General features: G+C 46.6%; 1 protein-coding gene across 1 annotated transcript in view; it reads left to right on the forward strand.

The window, feature by feature from the left end:
* The window catches only part of LOC147251754 (obscurin-like), a 36,318-nt gene extending 17,555 nt beyond the window's left edge, over positions 1-18,763 (forward strand). Inside the window, exons 20-38 of the mRNA XM_086221119.1 lie at positions 509-763; positions 1,173-1,448; positions 1,530-1,802; positions 3,184-3,459; positions 3,539-3,814; positions 5,667-5,942; positions 6,025-6,300; positions 6,412-6,681; positions 6,797-7,063; positions 7,815-8,084; positions 8,411-8,677; positions 10,135-10,401; positions 13,214-13,326; positions 13,573-13,726; positions 13,966-14,127; positions 14,286-14,390; positions 14,843-15,109; positions 16,001-16,270; positions 17,999-18,763. Of these exons, the coding sequence (XP_086077245.1) occupies positions 509-763; positions 1,173-1,448; positions 1,530-1,802; positions 3,184-3,459; positions 3,539-3,814; positions 5,667-5,942; positions 6,025-6,300; positions 6,412-6,681; positions 6,797-7,063; positions 7,815-8,084; positions 8,411-8,677; positions 10,135-10,401; positions 13,214-13,326; positions 13,573-13,726; positions 13,966-14,127; positions 14,286-14,390; positions 14,843-15,109; positions 16,001-16,270; positions 17,999-18,009 (4,331 nt within the window). The 3' untranslated portion in view covers positions 18,010-18,763. The remainder of the gene's footprint in view (positions 1-508; positions 764-1,172; positions 1,449-1,529; positions 1,803-3,183; positions 3,460-3,538; positions 3,815-5,666; positions 5,943-6,024; positions 6,301-6,411; positions 6,682-6,796; positions 7,064-7,814; positions 8,085-8,410; positions 8,678-10,134; positions 10,402-13,213; positions 13,327-13,572; positions 13,727-13,965; positions 14,128-14,285; positions 14,391-14,842; positions 15,110-16,000; positions 16,271-17,998) is intronic.
* Positions 18,764-18,836: the final 73 nt, after the last annotated feature.

The following is an 18,836-nucleotide window of genomic DNA, read 5'->3' on the forward strand; positions in this document are numbered from 1 at the left end:
AGCTACATGACCTTCTTTTTATAGAAAATACTAAAAACTCCATAAAACTCCATAAAAAAACACAAAAATGTTTCTCCACAATACACAGCTGGAAGACTGTCGTAGGCAAAAAGAGACTCTTGTGTCTTGTGCCACTTTCAGCCCACAGGCATTCCGAGTTTAGATGAGCTGCTGATGCTGCAGACACACATTCAACAATTCATTAAAATTTCTGAAAAACATCCGTTAGAAACAGCCTACGAGTGCAAAAAAAAAAAAAAATCTAATTATGTTTGTCAGTGGAACCTCCAGCTTATTTTTTTTTGCATGAGAGCAATATGATCTTCCTGGTTGGCACACACATTAATATACCAAACAATAACCAAATAACCATGTGAGAGATGTGTAACGCTGTGTGTTAAATGAAAAGCCAAATAATAAACTTCACATTCTGTCAGTCAAAGCAAATTTGACAGTAACAGTATTGTTCAATGAACTGAAATTCCTATAGCACTGGTTTGATTCTCAGCTGTTCCAGAAGTTGAGGGGACACAGTCTGTTGAAGCAGGCAGTGCAGTCACACTGCAGCGTGACATCTCAGACTCCACCCGCCAGGATCGCTGGCAATGTGACGGGAAAAAACTCCTCATGAAATCAGGAATAAACATCGATTCCGATGACAATGAGAGAACAGTGGTTATGAACTCAGCATCACTCTTGGAGGTGTGCGGTTGTAAATCTGATGACGGTTCAGGTTCCAACGATTGTCTTGCGGAGATGAAAGGTGATATAAAAAGCTTTTTTCTGGAAAAGATGACCCCATCATACCTTGTCATTCAAGATCATGACACGTAATATCTCAGTAGCTGGGATAATCAGTGATTTCCCTCTAATTTCATTGAACATTAAGCTGCTTTCCATATAAATCACTCCACATTTTAATCAGTAGGTGAAGAATAAGCATGTACTCTGAAAAGTCTCCTGTGGTAATAACGTCATGTCGCTGCTTCAATTCACTTTCTCACTTTGCTTCAAAAAAGAATTAACCTCCATTGCTGATTACGATGTTCATGTAGTTGAGATCAGCATGAGTACGCTGCCGAAACCTGACCTCATCGCTACAGCGTGCATTTGCATCAGCAATGCGTGATTCTCCCGAGTAAAAGCCTCCTCCACTGTCCTGTCTTCCGCAGCACCGCCTGTGACGTTTGACAATATCCCAGAGAAGGAGCTATTCAAGAGTGCTGTGGAACAATCGCAGCTTTCTCTGTCCTGCAAAATATCGAGGGCTGATGGTGCAGTCCAGTGGTACAAAGATGGAACCGAAATCCACCCCAGCAACAATATTTCACTACAAGCAGAAGACACTGAAAGAAATCTGACGATCCATTCAGCTCAGCTGTCAGACACAGGCACATACACCTGCCGTGCCGGAGACAACATTTTAATGTTCAAGGTCACCATACGAGGTAACGTCTCTGATATGAATTAACATACGGAGCACAGGAAAGTTGCTTAGAGTTCACGTGTGAATTTCTCTTCCTCTAAAGAACCTCCAGTGATGATAATCTACCCCAAGGAAGACGTCCACCTCGACCGCCATGTCCCGGAGGAAATCATTCTCAGTTGTGAACTGTCACGTCCCAATGGCATCGTGAGCTGGTTCAAAGATGGCCAAAAGCTGCAGGAGAGCGAGAATATCAAACTGAAGGTCGAGGGCCCTTACCGACGACTAAAGATCATTTCCAGTGGAGTCGAAGATTCTGGAGAATACGTCTGCGACACAGCTGATGATTCGATATTCTTCAACCTTAGTATCACAGGTAAAATCCCTGATATGCTGTCTGTACGGAACAGTCAACAGACATTAAAGGAAAAGCTGGATCAGAATGGCCCCTCTATGGACATGTGTAGAAAAGATGTAGACAATTTGCTGTAGGCACCAGATCTCAGTCCAGTTTAACATTTATGGTAGAATATGGGCATGGACATGTTGGCTCTCCACCATATCTTTTGGAAGGACGGTATTCCCCTCCCCCTGTAGAGTTCCACAGACGTTTAGAATCTATGCCAAGGTGCATTGAAGCAGTTCTGGCAGCTTGTGATGACCCAACACATTACTACCTCCCTCTGTGTTCTATTTTGGATCGGCTTCACCCTCAAAGACTATCTTTATCCTTCACACGGCATATAACATAATGAGCTCCGTTTATATAGCGCCTTCTCCCCCTTAGCGGTACTCAAAGTGCCTCCCAGTGTTGCTTCATTCACCCATTCACACTCACATGGGTGAGGCTGCCACGCAAGGTGCCAAACAGCTCATCGGGAGGAATTTAAAGTCCAGTGTATTGTTCAAAGACACTTCAACACAGTCCATGTGGAGCCAGTGAGGTGAACTTTGGGGAAAGTGAGTGCATCCTGCTTTGCCCTGAATCAAGTCGCACAAGTCTAAGTGGGAAAAAGAATTTAAGTTACATACATAACTGTCACCCCATACCCTGAGTGCAGGCTCTCTAGGTTTTAAGCCCCCACTGGCTCTATGAATAGCTAAAGAAAATGCCTAACGTACTGCTGGCCGCATATCAAATCTGCCATTTTTCTGGGACGACAGGCCTTTGCTCAGACAAGCCTTGGCATTGGGCGCCTCACCCCCCACCCCCCCCCCCAAATTACTGCACTTGCTTTGTTTTACAAAACCCCTGAAAGCCTTTGAGATCCTGATTATGTTTTTTGTTCATAAAATTGAACCAAGACAGCATCAATTTCTGTTACACAAAACATTTTGTCTAAGTTCCCCAGAGCTGCTTTCCCATCTTGATCACTCTTAATTCTGTCCGATTGTGCCTAAAAGTTTGGAGCTCCCCTGAGGTGAGCCTCCCTCTGTGTAAACCTCTGGATAAAACAATTCAAAGCTTCCTTGTGCAACCAAATTGGAATAAGAGGTTTGAACCTCTGTGTCTAAAAGCAAAAGGCTTTTCTGAATGACTGCACCTAAAGACAGAAGCAAAACTCCTGCTATCTTAGGGAAGGCCAAGCAACAATTATCTAGTTTTCAGACTACCTGGACAATTAGGATGACTTTATTTAGTCCTGCAAGTGATGTGTGTATCAATTAAACAGCCAGACAAAAATGTCTATTTCCACTGAGCATTCAATTCACACGAATGACTCATGACTAAATTGGACCATTATGTCCACTTTCAGAACCTCCCGTGCGGATTGTTTCCCCAAGTCAGTCACAAATGGAACTTTGCCAGCAAACATCTGAAAGGATGGTACTGAGCTGTGAGATCTCACGGTCCAATGCAGTGGTACGCTGGTACAGAGATGGACTTGAAGTGGAGGAGAATGACAACCTCATTCTAGAGGTGGACGGTGTCTACAGACGACTTATTATACCTGAGACAACAGTCAAAGATTCCGCCGAGTATGTGTGCGATACCACAGATGACTCCATGACGTTCTTTGTAAATATAGCAGGTAAGTGAAACTGAAATCTGAAATGTGTCCGTGTGTTGATGTATAAACTTTTCTTAAGTACCACTTTCCTCATTCACAGAGCCTCCTGTTCGCTTTGTGCGTCCAAGAAAGATGGCAAGCCGGCTAGAAAAACTGGTTGGGGATACTCTTGTTCTAGACTGTGAGGTGTCCAGATCTAACGCTGTGGTCATCTGGAAGAGGAACAGGGAGGAAGTGGAAGACTCAAGGAATGTCACTGTCCTTGAAGATGGTGTCCTGCGTCAACTAACAATTCATTCACTGGCAGTAGAAGATACTGGGGAATATGTCTGCGATGCAAAAGATGATGTGATGGATTTTCATGTCAAAGTAGAAGGTAGGTCATTAAAGATGTTCCTGTAGAATACTATGTGAAGGAGCTCAGGCAGAAGTAAGGAGTCACAAATATAGGCTTTGATTCAGACATAGGGGGAGGAGGGATGAAGTATTTTTGTAGGCAAACCAAAAGGTAACAACATCACGGGTTCCCTCAGCCAGATCTCTACCTATCTCAGCAGCCTTCAGGCAACAGGTGGGGTTCCCCCTGGACAGGTCACCAGTCCATGGCAGGGCCAACACATATAGACAGACAACCATTGGCTCTCCCAGCCACGCCTACGGTCAATTTAGAGTCTGGATTAACCTGGTCCCCTCTTGATGTCTTTGGACTGTGGAGGAAGCTGGAGTACCAGAGAGAACCCAGCAGGAACAGGGAGAACATGCAGACTCACACAGAAAGACCCCGTGCTGCAGCCGCGACTCAAACCCGGAACCTTCTTGCTGTGAGGCAACAGTGCTAATAGGGGTGTGTATTGGCAAGAATCTGGCGATACGATACGTATCACGATACAGGGGCAACGATACGATATATTGCAATACTGTAGGAACAACGATATATTGAGTTTCTTTGAAAGAATTTAATTGTAGGAAAACTCTCATTGCACACGCAATGCTGTTACATGCTGAACATCAGCTTACTGAATCCGAACAGAGGTATTTATATTTGTATTTCACAAGAAAAGAAATACAAGCATTTGCAGGATTTTTTGGATAAACAAATGAAAATAATAAGTTAACAGACTTCTTGACTCTGTTAAAAGGTTATCCCTTAACTGTAATAAGCAGGTTCAAATTTCAGGTTCAAATTTTTCGCATGTCTTTACAAATAAAATAAAGTACTGACTGTGTTATCTTGGTGGCGTGAGTTGAGGTCGCTGGTAGTTTCAAAAAGTTAACGTCTTGAATAGTTCGTTGAGCAGGATCATTCTTTTCACGTTAGCTTGTAATGCTACATTGTCATGGTGTCTCGCCTCATGGGATTGTAAATTTGTAGTATCGCCCGAGTACTTGACTCTGGAGTTGCAGAGTTTACAGACTGCATGGCTCCTGTCGAAGTCGCAACTGCCTTCCTCTGTTTTGAAACCAAAATATGCCCAAACAAAAGCTTAAAAGCAGCTGGTGATGGCTGTAGCCTCTCGTCCTCAGCCATCACCAGTGAACTGTGCTAATTTAGCGATTAGCATGCAGTTTGCCACAGACTGGCACTCTCGGGGGATGTCATTGTTCCGCTCGCACGGAGGACGTAATGACTGCTGCCAACTAGTGGCTGGTGGTTTAATTACAACACAAAAATGAACAAACGCTGCAAATATTTGCATGTTAATTGTTTAAAAAAATCAGTACAGTGCTGTTGAATATCAATCCGGTATCGTCAAATAGAATATCGCGATATTTAAGTGTATCAGTATTAAGAGCTAACCACTGCGCCACCGTGCCCCCTTGAATTTTCAATCATTGCCAAAAACAGCAAACAATGAGATGTGCGTATTGTTCAGCAAGATCATCTCCACAAAATGAACACCATTTTTACGGTGTTTGAAGTCTGAATGCAATCGTTTGCAGAAACAAAGCTAACGTGAAACTACGAGTGAATGACTCCATGGATGTGAGAGGTCAGCACAACCACCTTTGCCATTCCTCTCAGGTTTATCGTCTCGTTTTGCCACTTGTTAGCAACCACCATATTTAAGACACATAGATGCTTCAAAATTCACAAGTGTGCTATTTTGACGTTGTATGACTCACTCCCATTGTGTAACTCCTGTTCCAAGCCACTATGAGTGCTTGCAAAGACTTAAATATTACAACATCATGACTTTTTTTTTTTTTTCTTATTTGTTCGCTTTCAGAGCTGCCAGTAAGAATTCTTGGAAAACCTGACGCAAAAACAGAAAAGCAGTTCTTGGTATCGGATGACATTATTCTAGTGTGCGAACTGTCACGATACAACGCATCAGTCAGCTGGTACAAAGACGGTCAGCCAATTGATGACTCTGAGCGATATTGTAACGAGGAACAAGGCGTCTTCCGGTCATTGGTGGTCCTCAACGCTGGGCTCGAGGATTCGGGGGAGTACACCTGTGACGCAGCCGATGATAAAATGGTCTTCCATATCACTGTCAAAGGTAATCACGCTGTCAAGCGACCACTGTCCTTCTTTCTTCAGTTACAGAATACAATGAATGGAACTGTGTCTTTTATCTTTAGAGCCTCCAGTAAAGATTGTTGGGAATTCAGGCCACCCAGAGCATCATATCCTGCTAGCAGGCGATGACCTTATTTTAGAGTGTGAGGTGTCTCGGCCAAACGCCACTGTTCAGTGGTTGAGGAATGGCGAGATACTGAAACAAGACACTCGTATAAAAATTGACAGCTATGACGTAGTGAGGAAGCTTGTTCTCTCTGAACTTCAGCCTTCAGACTCTGGGAAATACATTTGTGATGCCACAGATGACCAACTGATAACGATTGTTGAGGTTCAAGGTAAGATTAAAAATGACTTCTTCCATGTCAAATGTCAGGTGTGGTCACTGAATTTGCACGCAACTTTGTTTGAATGTTATTTTATTTTTTAAATTTTTTTTTTGTTCACAGAGGAGCCTGTGACGTTTACGAATAAAAAAGCAAATAATAACATCGTAGCCTATGAAAATGAAAGCGTTACACTGTGTGCTGTCGTGAGCCGAGACAGAACTAATGTTCGGTGGCTGAAAGATGGCCAACTATTGAACAAGGACAACATTCACATTTCCAGTGAGGGTAATACCCACAAGCTCGCCATTAATCCCCTGCAGCTGTCAGATTCTGGACAATATGTCTGCGATGTAAACACAGACAACATGTATTTCAGTCTTTTAGTTAAAGGTAAGTATTTAGCCCTCCTGATCCAAGTGTGACCCCAGTAAATATCTACTTGATGTGAGCTGTCACCAGGTTCACTTCGCTGACATTTTATTGCATTTCTCTCCCTGCCCATCAGAAATGAAGGTGAAATTCACGAGACCACTGGAGAACATGATGTCTCTGAGGGGCGGCAGCCTAACGTTACGCTGCGAGGTCAACAAGGCCAAAGGAGATGTCCAGTGGCTCAAAGGCGGCCAGGAGATCTCAGCCAGCCGTCGACACACGATACGAGCGCAAGGTCGAGAGCGAAGCTTCACCATCCATGAACTGGCGGAGGAGGACGCTGGAGAATATGTCTGCGAGAGCACCGATGACAAAACCTCAGCTACTGTCACCGTAGAGAGTGAGTACATGTAATTCTCTCACAAATCTCATAGAAATATGTGGATTGAGGACCACACTAGATGGTGCTGCATCTGTTAAAATCACAATTCAGAACCATGGAAACACAATTATGATTCCTTTGTGGCGAAAAGAGTTGAACGTAGCTCTCTGGACAGAGGCTAACGTTCTGTAGCTTTGAAAACTCAATGTCAACCTTTTCATTGACAGCAGATTCTTTAAGCGACACTAAATATTGGAAAATGCTGTTTTCTGGCACGTCAGTAGCCGTTAAAGGCCACTGAGTTAATAGACAACACAACTACGTAACCATGAGTCCCAGCTGATCAGAAGCTGTTGAGTCTTCGCTAGCCAATAAGAAGCGGACTCGGGCGGGTTTGGTTACCAGAGACCAGCGGCACATTGATCACTCACACTTAGAAATCTGCGTTTTCTGAGACACAATTTTGGCAAGTAAATAGATAGGGATAGATTGTAATGGTCACTTGTTGGTAGGAACAACAGTGTTCTAAACATGAACGCAGGAGTCTGGTGTTTGTTGGTATCAACCTCCATGTCGACCAGCCTGCTGATGTGGACTCTGGTGTTTACTGGCGTTGCCTGGCACTGGTCTGTGGCGCTGCCGTGCCATCTTAAAACCTGAAGAGGTGGAGGTCATTTCATTCATTCCGTATGAGATCGCAGTTGAACCTCACAGCTTTTGAAGGTTAGTTAGACAGAGGAATCTAACTCAGCCTCTGCCCCGCCTCCAGCTCCCCGTGTCATCGAGTTCATCGCGGAGCTTCGGAACATCACGGTCCGTGAGGGAGAAGACGCCGTGTTCAAATGCGTGGTTTCCCCAGAGGACTCCTGCGTGGTCTGGAGCTTGAATGGCAAACAAGTAGCTGTGAATGAGCGCACGGCGGTGTCCAGCAACGGGCTGTGCCACATGCTCTGCATCCACAATTGCAAGGTTTCAGATGGCGGCAGAGTGACAGCTGATGCGGAGGGGTCGGTGTCAGAGGCTGAGCTCCAGGTTCAAGGTGGGGTGCCTGCCCGTCTGTCTGTCTGCCAGTTTCTTTCACTGGTTCTCACCACGACTTCCCATTGTCTCATAAATGAACGTGGGCACAAGGTGTTATGAGCATATTGTATATTAATATTTGTAAGTGACAGACACAAGTGGTGAAGCTGCAGAGCAGAGCAGCCTCTGGCTCACTGTCTGCGTGTGCATTGTCACACTGCTGATATTATATTTCACTCTGTCTGGGTGTGGCTTCAGACTATGCAGGATTGGACTCAAACATAAATATAAGAGCCCAACTCGCTGACATGACAGATGCTGCTATCTCCTTATATTCATTTTTAGAACAACAGGTGTTGTTCACCAAGAAAATGGCGCCGCTGACAGCGGAGGAGACCAGCGAGGCGACTCTGGAGGTGGAGGTGTGCGTGGATTCTGGAGAAGTCCAGTGGATGAGGCAGGGGGTGCTGATCCACCCGGGAGCCAAGTATACCCTGAAACACAAGGGGCGGAGGCACAGCCTCACCATCCACAAGCTGACCGTGTCTGACCGGGGCACCTACAGCTGCGAGACCCTGCACGACCGCACGCAGGCCCAGCTCACGGTGGAACGTGAGTGTGCACGTGTTCTCACTATGCCCTGTTGTTGTTTGTTTAGCGCCGTTGCTGGTGACTCCACCTCCTGCACACCATCCATCAGCGCTTCATGTGAAGGCAATTAACTGAGTAAGAGTAATTTGAGTGACTGGGGACCAGGGTGCCACTTGTACTGGGACATGATGGCAACCGACAGGTGACGGCCATCCGGCCCAAGTGGACTTTCAGATCATGGTTTTTGTATTAACACAGGATCAATGAATGATTTCAGTGCCCACGTCAAAGGCAAATCAGAATCCAGTTTGGTTTTGATGAATAGGTGCCAAACTATACATAGGAAATGTTTCCTGTGAACCAGAACTGCCTGGTTTTCCGAGAGCAGTTCGCTATAAAAACTGGCTTCTTGCGATTAAGACGTACTTGTTTTTTATTTGTGCACGCGTCTTGTCTTTCTTAGTCCTATGATCCACGGGGCACGGGGTGAATTAAAGGCTGTTCTTTCATCACTGGGCGCGGGTGGGAAGGGGAAAGTCAGGACTCCAGGCTGCTCAGGCTGCTGGCACCTCCGATGAATTTGGATCTCCTCTCATTGCTTCTAAATTTACACCCTGGCCTTCAAAACTAAGGTTGTTGTCATCAGGTCTCCAAAATAAACACTCCTTTTTTTCCACAGGGAATGCTCGTCTGTGTTCAAATAAGTGAAAAATGTTGGCAGTTTCAAAGCTGGCTTTGGTGTAAAGCCCTGTACTCAAATGACTAAAGTGTGAGCCTGACAATGTGGCCGGTTTGTATTGGTGAAGTGCAGGCGGCTGCGTGGAGGCCAGCTTCCCGGTGACGGGACACCGCGGCTGCTCGCCATTTAGACTGGAGTGAAAGCGCTCAGTCGTGGAGTCTGCGCCTCAAACGGAACCTTTGTTTGAGGACAATTCCGTTTGTTTTGGGGTTTTTTGTGCATACTAATATAATGAATATCACAAAAAGTACAGTGCACACGATGAGTTGGCAAACTTCTTTTGTTATGTAAGTTTGCCAACGACTTCCATTTAAAAGGATTTTGTTCAGCAGCGACTCTTAGTTCTTTCATACACCTTTGATAAGCATTTCTGACCTCGACTGTTTAAAATAAGAAATTCATCATTTGAATTACCGTAAACATTTTTTTTCCAGCAATCTGGTAAAAAAAAAATGCTAGCAACGTTATGATGCATCTAGCTATATTAAAATATTGAATATTATTTTGAGGGTACAACAATTTAATAAAAGGAAAGGTTCCTTGTTCCAGATTAGGATCATTAAAATTCAGTGTTTCTAATCAACTGGTGACGCTTGGGTTTCATGTGTTTTGAGACCCGTAACGGTGCCCTGAGGTGCTCCTGTAGACAGCTAACTGTGTTCAGTCAGGCTCCCTGACAACCTTCATCCTTTACGCCTGCTTTATTGATTTTGATTTCATTTCACATCTTTCTTCACAGCTCGCAAAATCTCCATCAAGAGGGGGCTGACCGACATAAAAACCACGGAGAGGGAGACGGCTTCGTTTGAGGTGGAGTTGTCCCATCCCAACGTTCCAGGCACCTGGAGGAGAAATGGAATCCAGCTTAAGCCGACAAATCACTTCCGTATGAGTGCCAAGGGATGCGTCCACAGCCTCACTATTTCCAACCTGTCAGTCGAGGACACTGGCACCTTCATGTTCGGTGTGGAGAATCTGAAAACCTCTGCCAGGCTGGTTGTCAAGGGTAGGTCACTGTCAAAGAGATTTTCACCCGTGTTTCAAAGAGGGCAGAGACCAGCGCTTGATCTCACCATTGGCACTACAAAAGGGCTAAAAGGTTGTTCGCAAGTTTTACAGGAAGTGACACGGTGTGCAAAAGCAGTTTAGCTGTGCCTCTTTTCATCTGTTAAATGGGAATTAAAAAACAGGAAAGTTAATTTTGAGATCACTTTCGGGATCAGTCATATTTTTCAAGCCACAAAGCCCGTAAATGTGTTGGCATGTAGATGCCAGGAGGTCCAGAGGAACTTATTTGTCCCTGCGTGGGTCCATCTTCAGCGACTGCCACTGCCAGCCGTGCAGTTACGCAACTCAAATGTTGACCACTTTTCCAGTGAATTGTGCTGCAGTTGTGTCTTCATATGAGTCGTGTCCTCCTAGAATCAGCAACGCTGCGCTAAACTTTAACGTTTATCTGGTCAACACAACAACTAAGATGAGGTTTTCTCTCACAATTTGAGGGATTCTTTTAGAACTTGAGGCAGCAGCTGTGCAGTGCTAATCAATAATCGATCCACAGAATGATTTATAGGCATCTGACTTTACAGACTAAGCCTCTGTCCTGGCTGCTTCTCACTGCATGGTAAAACTTGAAGTCCAAAATGTATAAATGTTTGTGAAAAGACCTTGCAGCCCAACAGCAGTACCCTCTCAGCCCACTAGAGGTCACTGTTCCAGCCACACTTGAAGCACCAAAGTACAAGTTGAAATGGTTGTAGCCTGTTCATGCTGCAGCATTTTCGTGGCCCCTCCGTGAGCCTCAGATATTCTCCAGCACAGAGGTTCATTTTCTGTGACATGTGAATGAAATCAGGACCTGGATGACGCGAGTCCTCATGCCTTCCTTTGTGTCCCAGCTGAAACCTCACAGCTCTGTTCTTCTGCAGGCACCTGGGACAAAACAAAACAGGCAAGAATTAAAAACCTCTCCTTTCTGGGTTTTCAAACTTCTGCTCGTGGATGCGATGAGCACCGACGTCCATTCTGAATACGGGGGACAAAACATCAGCGTTGCCTTTCAAATTCATCCCCAAAAAAATCCTGTGTTGAGTCCAAATCACTGAAGAGCAGCTTTCAGGTTTCTTTGGGTGTCAAAGGCGTTGGCAGCAACTTTGACGTGTGGCACTCATGTTCATGCATTCATGCTCAGTTATTCATTCGCTCATTTTCTGTCATTTCAGTTGTTTTCCCTGTACCAGTTTTGAGTCCTGTTTTGTTGAACTAAAAGTTGTGAAGGATTTGATTTGATTTGTGGATCTGATGATGTCATCTGGCGGCTACAAACACAGGGGGGCGTGGCTAGCGTTGAACCCAGAAGTTGCATGTTCTGACAGCTTAACAAGCACAAATTGGTGTCTGACCTATCTTGGTCGACCGGAACTTACAAAAAATAAGCTCTGTCCACGCACAGCACACGGCGATACAACCTGAAAAGCTCGACTGGACTAATTCTGTCGCGGCCCCGCAGTGGCAGCTAACGTGATCCGCCTGCAGTAGAGCGGATGCCACCAGTGGGGTAACTGGGAATACTGCAGAATGAAGTGGCACTTGTGCTACTGTTGCCTTTATCCGGCCTCACGTTCCAACACAAAATAGCCGCGCACGACCCAATGAGAAGCAGCGGCTCTGTTCAGTCTTTTCTGTCAGGTGCCAGTTTAACCTCACGCGGTAAAATAATCCACTCCGTGTCGAGTCACTCAGTAGTCATCATCCCTTTGAGCCTGGGATTGAAACTTTCATCCAGTTGTCATCGGCTGGATGAAAGTGTCATCGCAGTAAATAAATCCACATAACTGTATGGGCAACTTTAAACGTCGGGCACATCTGAGACCAACGCTGCATAACTTGGTGAAAATGTTCAAAAGTTGGGAAAGGTGCTGAAAGGGGAAGGGAGGGGCCGAGGAGAGGGGCTGGGCGGTGCCTGCAGGAGGTCAGTCACATGATCTGGCCAGGGAAAAATATAGAACGACACAGAACCGCTTTTGAAATGTTGTGGACTTTTCACATGTCACATGAAGTCAAAATTAGTCTATCAGTCTGAGGGGTTGGCTCCTGCCCCAGTAATGTGCTGTTCCCACTCGGTGTGTGAGACGTATCGCTTTTCCACAACTCCAGACTGTCTGTTTGACATGAGAGGCGGCGGTATGGTGGCGGCCGCTTCCAAGGTGTTCTTCTGCCTGCAGCTGGATCCAAGCCCCTCCCTCTGCCTCTCATGTAAACACTTGTTGGGAGATGTGGCACAAAATGCAAGCTGTAAAAAGGGTTACTGCATGCTGAGAGTGGTAAAGTAGCATTAGCATCACGGTGGCGGATCACCACTGCTGGCAAAAAACTGGGCAGACGCCTGTAGATGATGAGCCTTGTTCAGGAGATGCAGCTGTGACAGGTGGTCACATGGATACGTAGATGATCGTGCCCTGCAGCAATGAGGTAGTCCTGTAGTCCAACAGGAAGTTAGCATGCAGGGATGAGGTATTCCTGTAGTCCAACTTTTGTAGTGCAACATGGAGTTAGCAGCACCAAGGGTGTTGCCGGTGGGATCGACACATTCTCTGTCCTGGTTTGAGGACTCACGCCAACATTTGAAAACTGCAGATGTGAAGCCGTTTTCAGCTGAAATGATGAATATTTCACATCTGAAAAGAAACAAGCAGTTGTTGTGGTTCGTTTGAAGCTCACAAGATGTTGTTCAGTGCGCGCGAGGGAACAACCCCTCCGTGGTGTTAGAACCTCATCTTGTGAGCTTGAACTCACGTTTGTTGTCGTCTCCCCACCAGAACCTCCAGTGGTGATATTCAGGAAACTGGAGGACCAGAGGTTCCCTGACGGGGCCGTGATCTCCCTTGAGTGTGAGCTGTCCAGACACAACGTGGACGTGAAATGGATGAAGGCAAGTCTTGTTTTTTGGTTTTGTTTTTTAGAAATTTAAATAGAAAAGAAAATTTAGTGTCAGAGAGGGGGGAAAGGCTGTTGTTGCATACATGGTCAAGTTTGAGAACGTCCATCACTCTCACTGACCCAGCGGCGCTCTGCTGCCAGCACCAACGTGGGGTCCGCTCTGCCAGAGGTTCTTCAGGTTCCCCTCCACCAGCTTCACTCTTGAAGTGTTTCGGGTTGTTTTCTTCTCCTTTTCCAGAACGGCGTTGAGTTGAAGCCCGGAAAAGACTTGCGTATCTATGCGATGGGGCGGAAGCGGTTCCTTCAGATCATGAAATGTGACGTCAGCGATTCTGGCGTCTACACCTGCGACGCTGGAGAAGTCACCACGTGCTGCACCGTGGAGGTCTATGGTAAAGTCTGCTGTCAGCGCGGTCTCAAGTGTGTTTGAGTCCAAAAACCTTTAGTTCTGTCCCATGGGGTTTGCTGAGGGGACAGACAAGACCTGTCAGGCAGCACAATGTCGCCATCTGCTGGTGCCACAACACCACAGGACTCACTGACAGGGAAACTGTTGTGCACTCAAGTCAGAGACCTGAAGTGCCCGTCCTACTGTCAGACACCCACCTGTGTTACTCTCCTGTGTCGACAGAGCGCGAGCTGCTGATCCTGCAGGGCCTGGAGGACCTGGGCATCCAGGAGGACCAGAACGCAGTGTTTGTTTGTGAGCTCACAGTGGAGGACGTGCCTGGAGAATGGTACAAGAACAGGGAGAGGATACAACCCACCAGCACCATCAAGATCCGCCAGGAAGGTCGGCGCCCCAAACAAAAGCTCTTCACTTTCATTTCTTCATGCTGCACAAGCTCTTTTTTAGTCGCTTCCAAGATGTTCGACGCAGAGAATCCAAATCCGAAGATGGCAGCCCTCTTCTTCTTCTGCCTCATCACCGGTTGTGATTTCTTCTTTCAGGGACCAAACACTTTCTTCTGATGTGCAACGTGCGGCCCGAGGACTCCGGGGAGATCAAGTTTGTTGCCAGACACGTTGAATCTGTTGCTCGCCTGCAGGTGGAAGGTAAAATCATGAGAAACGACTCGATGTTTCAACTTGAATCTGATTCCTACCATCTTAGAACCACTGCTACCTTCACGGCGTTCACTGGGATTCCAGTTTACACAAAATACGACGTGTGACGCCTGAGCTTCACTCCGAGCGCTGCTGGAGCGGCAGGTGTTAGTATGTTTTTGGAAAGGTTTTGTGTTGTTAGGGAACCCAAACACCGACTGTCGTGGAAACATCATGATGCCAAGGCTCACCACGGTCTCAGTTCTCATGTGTTTGATGTTGATATTCATGTTCTTTCTTCAAGACTTGTTTTTATTCCCTGAGTACCTTTAAAAAATCCATTACAGCAGGTTAAAGATGGAAGTTTGATGTCCTGTTTTTACTCAGGGTTTATTTAAATGTATTCATTATCCAATCATGCTGTAAATCCAACAACTTCAAGTCCTCATCGCCTTCCTCAGAGCTTCCTGTCAGCATCGTGAAGCCTCTGCAGGACACGACGGCGCTGGAGAGGAGCCGCGTGATCCTAGACTGCACAGTGTCCAACCCCAGATGCAGCATCCGCTGGTACAAAGGCATCAACGTCATCCTGCCCTCCGAGCGCTTCGAGATCAGCAGCGAGGGCGGCTATCGCAAGCTCATCATCCAGCAGGTGGCGCTAGAGGACGAGGGCACCTACAGCATGCAGGTTGGAGAGTTTACGTGCTCGGCAAAACTGACCGTGGAGGGTAAGAGAATCCATGACTCAGCAGTGTTTCCTGTCTGATTGTGAGCCTGGTCTGAGATAATCTGTGTTCATCTACAACATCCATGACTACAGCACATCTGCCTATCCATCCATCTATCCAGTAGAGCCCAAGGCAAGGCGCTCATGTCTCACTTTGACCACTAGATGTCAGGCTTCACTAAGCTGCATGTCGAGGGCTTCAGTGGGGCGGTCAGAAGTGCTTCTCAAAATCCACAAAGTGCTCGGTGTGGCGCTAAACCGTAAAACTTATGCATCAAAAAAGAACATCCAGGGAAGTGTGGCAGCGCTCACCAGGAACAAGGACAGGGACGGTTCTTCTAGCTCGCCATTTATTGTTTGGCTTGGCCCAATGCCAACGTTTCGGCCCTGTTGTCTCTGGGCTTCGTCAGGACGCGATTTAAAGCAGCGCTCAAGTGGCTTGTAAATCACAACGACACAGAACACCTGGGACCAGCAGAGGTGGCAGATTCTCTTAAAGAGACAGTCTCACAGTCTTGTGGTCACATGGTAAAGCTACGTTCAAAGTCAAAAACAATAGTCAGGTAAAATGTTTGCATGTTTACTTTCACAATGTGACCATCATCCACACATCAACCTTCTGAAAAAGACCAACATCCATGGAAAAATGGAGAAAGAGCAATGATTGGGCAGTCGTCGACAACTCAGGCTCAACAGTCCAGGGCGCATTATGTAGCCTGGGTCACAGACGGCGTCACCCTCATAAAGCTGTAGTCATCATGTAGACCAGAGGAACCGCTGTGTTCACCGTGTGAATCCTCAACATTCTGTCCTTTTCTCCTGCACGTTGAGGGTTTGTTGACCCGCTGGAAGCAACTGAAACCTCCTGTGTCGTTTGTGTGCTCCGCCTCAGCTCAGTCAGTACTGGTGGTCAGAGAGCTGCAGGACCTGGAGGTGGCGGCCCCTGGCAAAGCCTCTTTCGAATGTGAGCTGTCAGTCCCTGTCCTCAAACCCCCCGTCTGGAGCCTGAATGGGACGCCCCTGCAGCCCAGCGCTCAGGTGCGTGTGGAGAGGATGGGCGCCGTCCACCGGCTGACACTCACACAAACCACCCCGGACATGAGCGGCGTGGTGGAGCTCACGTCTGGGAAGGTCAAGAGCGCCGCTCAGCTCCGGGTGCTGAGTAAGTGTGTGTGTGTGAGTGTGTGTGTGTGTGTGTGTGGGGGGGGGGGGGGGGGGGCTTTAACTCTTTATTTACAGGTTCATAAAAGAAGAAGAAATATGACGCTTGAATAGCACTTATGACACAATCCATGCTTTCATCACACAAAATGTCAACAAGACCCTCCTGCTGAAGGGTTGTCCATCAGTAGCAGAAACACTGCAGGTGGAAAAACGATCATTCACCGAACAAATGAAAGAAACGTGAAAGAAAAGCGATGGATCCCAGTCACAGACCGGACCTGTGACGTATGTGACCAGCAGGGGGCAGCACAAAGACACAGAATGCCTCAGGAGTAAATGAAGACTACAACAGATGTCCAGCAGCGCCAATATGGACATGAAGGGGTAGCGACACATTCAGAGCAGCTGGTATTGATATTGTCCTGATATTGAATATCTGCATTAAATCGTCTGCTGAGAAACGGAAAACGTGGCGGCCATCTTGTTTGTCCTGTGTGATAACGAGATACCGTCGGTTGGACACGGAGTTTTAACGTCACCAAACATTTTATCAATCATTTCCTGAGAAATTGGACTGCTTTTCACACTGATTTAAACAAAATGATGCATTTTTTTAAAGAATCTGTGTAATAATATTAAATTACAGCTGATGTGGCTACGCCGCTGCATGTTCTCCCTGTTCCTGCTGGGTTCTCTCTGGTACTCCAGCTTCCTCCACAGTCCAAAGACATCAAGAGGGACCAGGTTAATCCAGACTCTAAATTGACCGTAGGCGTGGCTGGGAGAGCCAATGGTTGTCTGTCTCTATGTGTTGGTCCTGCCATGGACTGGTGACCTGTCCAGGGGGAAGGCTGCTGGGATAGGCTCCACCCCCCACCCCACCCCCCCCCCCCCGCAACCCTTAATAGGAACAAGCGGAAGACAGTGGATGGATGGCTTCAAAAGGGCCTCAGTCTCACTGAGACTCACTAACCTCTCCTGTGTGGCGTCATGAGATGGCTTCAACCCTGCCAGTGTAATTCCAACTCTCACCACTAGCTGGAAACGCTGCTTCAGCTTGAGGGAAGAGTCCCATCCAGCAGCCTGCAGTACCTGGACCATCATGAAAGAGAGCGCTGCTAGCGTGCGTTGCATGACTTGGCGCTGCATTCGCACCACTTCATAAATACAGTGGATGTTTTGGCTCAGGCGGTGCGACATTCTGTCGATGCTGTTGGGTGTTTATGGTCGTGCTCCACTCCCAGATATGTAGGTCAGGTCCTAAAGAGCACCGAGCCATGGGACTCACTCCAGCTATTTTAAATGTTATTGTGTTGCCTTCACACGGAAAAACGATTACGCTCAGTCGTCCGGCCGAGCAGATGAACTCCCCAGCAGCTCAGATCCAAACTGCTCGCAGCAGCTTGAGCAGAACTGTGCCCGAGACTCCAAAGGTGTGAGAGATGACGAGACATATCGAGAGAACCAAGCACCCACAGCTCACGGCCGCTGTGCCAGAGGCTGAACTTGACCTGAGAGGCTTCCTTCAGTCCACGCTGGGCGGTTTCAAGAGTTGCTTCAGCTCATCGTGGAGAAAAACACTTTCCTTTTCTTCTGCTGAAACGAAAAAACATCCATGGTTTTGCAACTTATTCCATTTTTCTATGTTTATTAAATTGCTCAATTGTGGAAATGTTGCAGTTTACAAACCTGCTGACTGGCGTCTCTCTCTGCTCGTCCTCCACAGGTGACCCGTGAGCGGCGGCGTCCGTCAGCACTGAGCCTGACGCTGGCAGCCGCGGCCATGTTTGCACGTTGTGACTTTAACACTGCTTTTGTATTGACGTTGGTTGAAACGGCGCTGAGAGTAAATGTAACGCCGTTCAGTTTATTTCAGGCAGTGGATTTTCTTCTAGTATGTTCTTGAGAAACAAGATTCCTGTTCATATGTTCTCCTGAGTGTGTGAGGTTCTGTAGTCTCCGAATGGTTCTTTTACAGTCACAGAGGTTGGAATGTAAATAAATGTCCTGTGTGAACGTGGTTTTTTTTTTTTTTTTTTGACCGTGAATGTTGGGAAGGTTTAGATGAATCTGTAATTGTGCCAATAAATATTTGAATACTGAACGAGTCCGGTGGTTTTGATAGTGGTTCAAACACACAAGAACAACACAACTTAACTAGCTAGTTAGTCCACTTAGCTCTTCAGATACGCCTCAGCCTCATTAACGGAACGTCGTTGATTCTCCGGGTTCTACGACGTGAACTCAGGAGCGTTGAGTTGCAGCTCGAGGGACGTCGACAGCGTCCAAGTCGAAACGGGAGACTTTTGTTCCAAAACACAACACTGAAGGAACTTTGCTGGTCATAAATGGAGACGTCCGATTAAATTTTCCCCAAAATGAAACATTAATTGAAAGTTTCCTGCTTGTGATTTAATTTGAGCTTTAAGCCGATTTACAGCCCAAACTCCTGCGTCAGGTTCCTTTTTCTCCTATTTTCCAAATGTGGTTCCATGGGACTTCTCTCTGCGCGGTGAAAAACAACGTGTGACATGTGACCTTTGTCAATAAACATGCTTTATTGA

This window comes from Aulostomus chinensis, chromosome 12 (genome assembly GCF_037954235.1).
Source record: "Aulostomus chinensis isolate RoL2024-O1b breed Wild chromosome 12, RoL_Achi_v1.0, whole genome shotgun sequence".
Classification (NCBI taxonomy): Eukaryota; Metazoa; Chordata; class Actinopteri; order Syngnathiformes; family Aulostomidae; genus Aulostomus; species Aulostomus chinensis.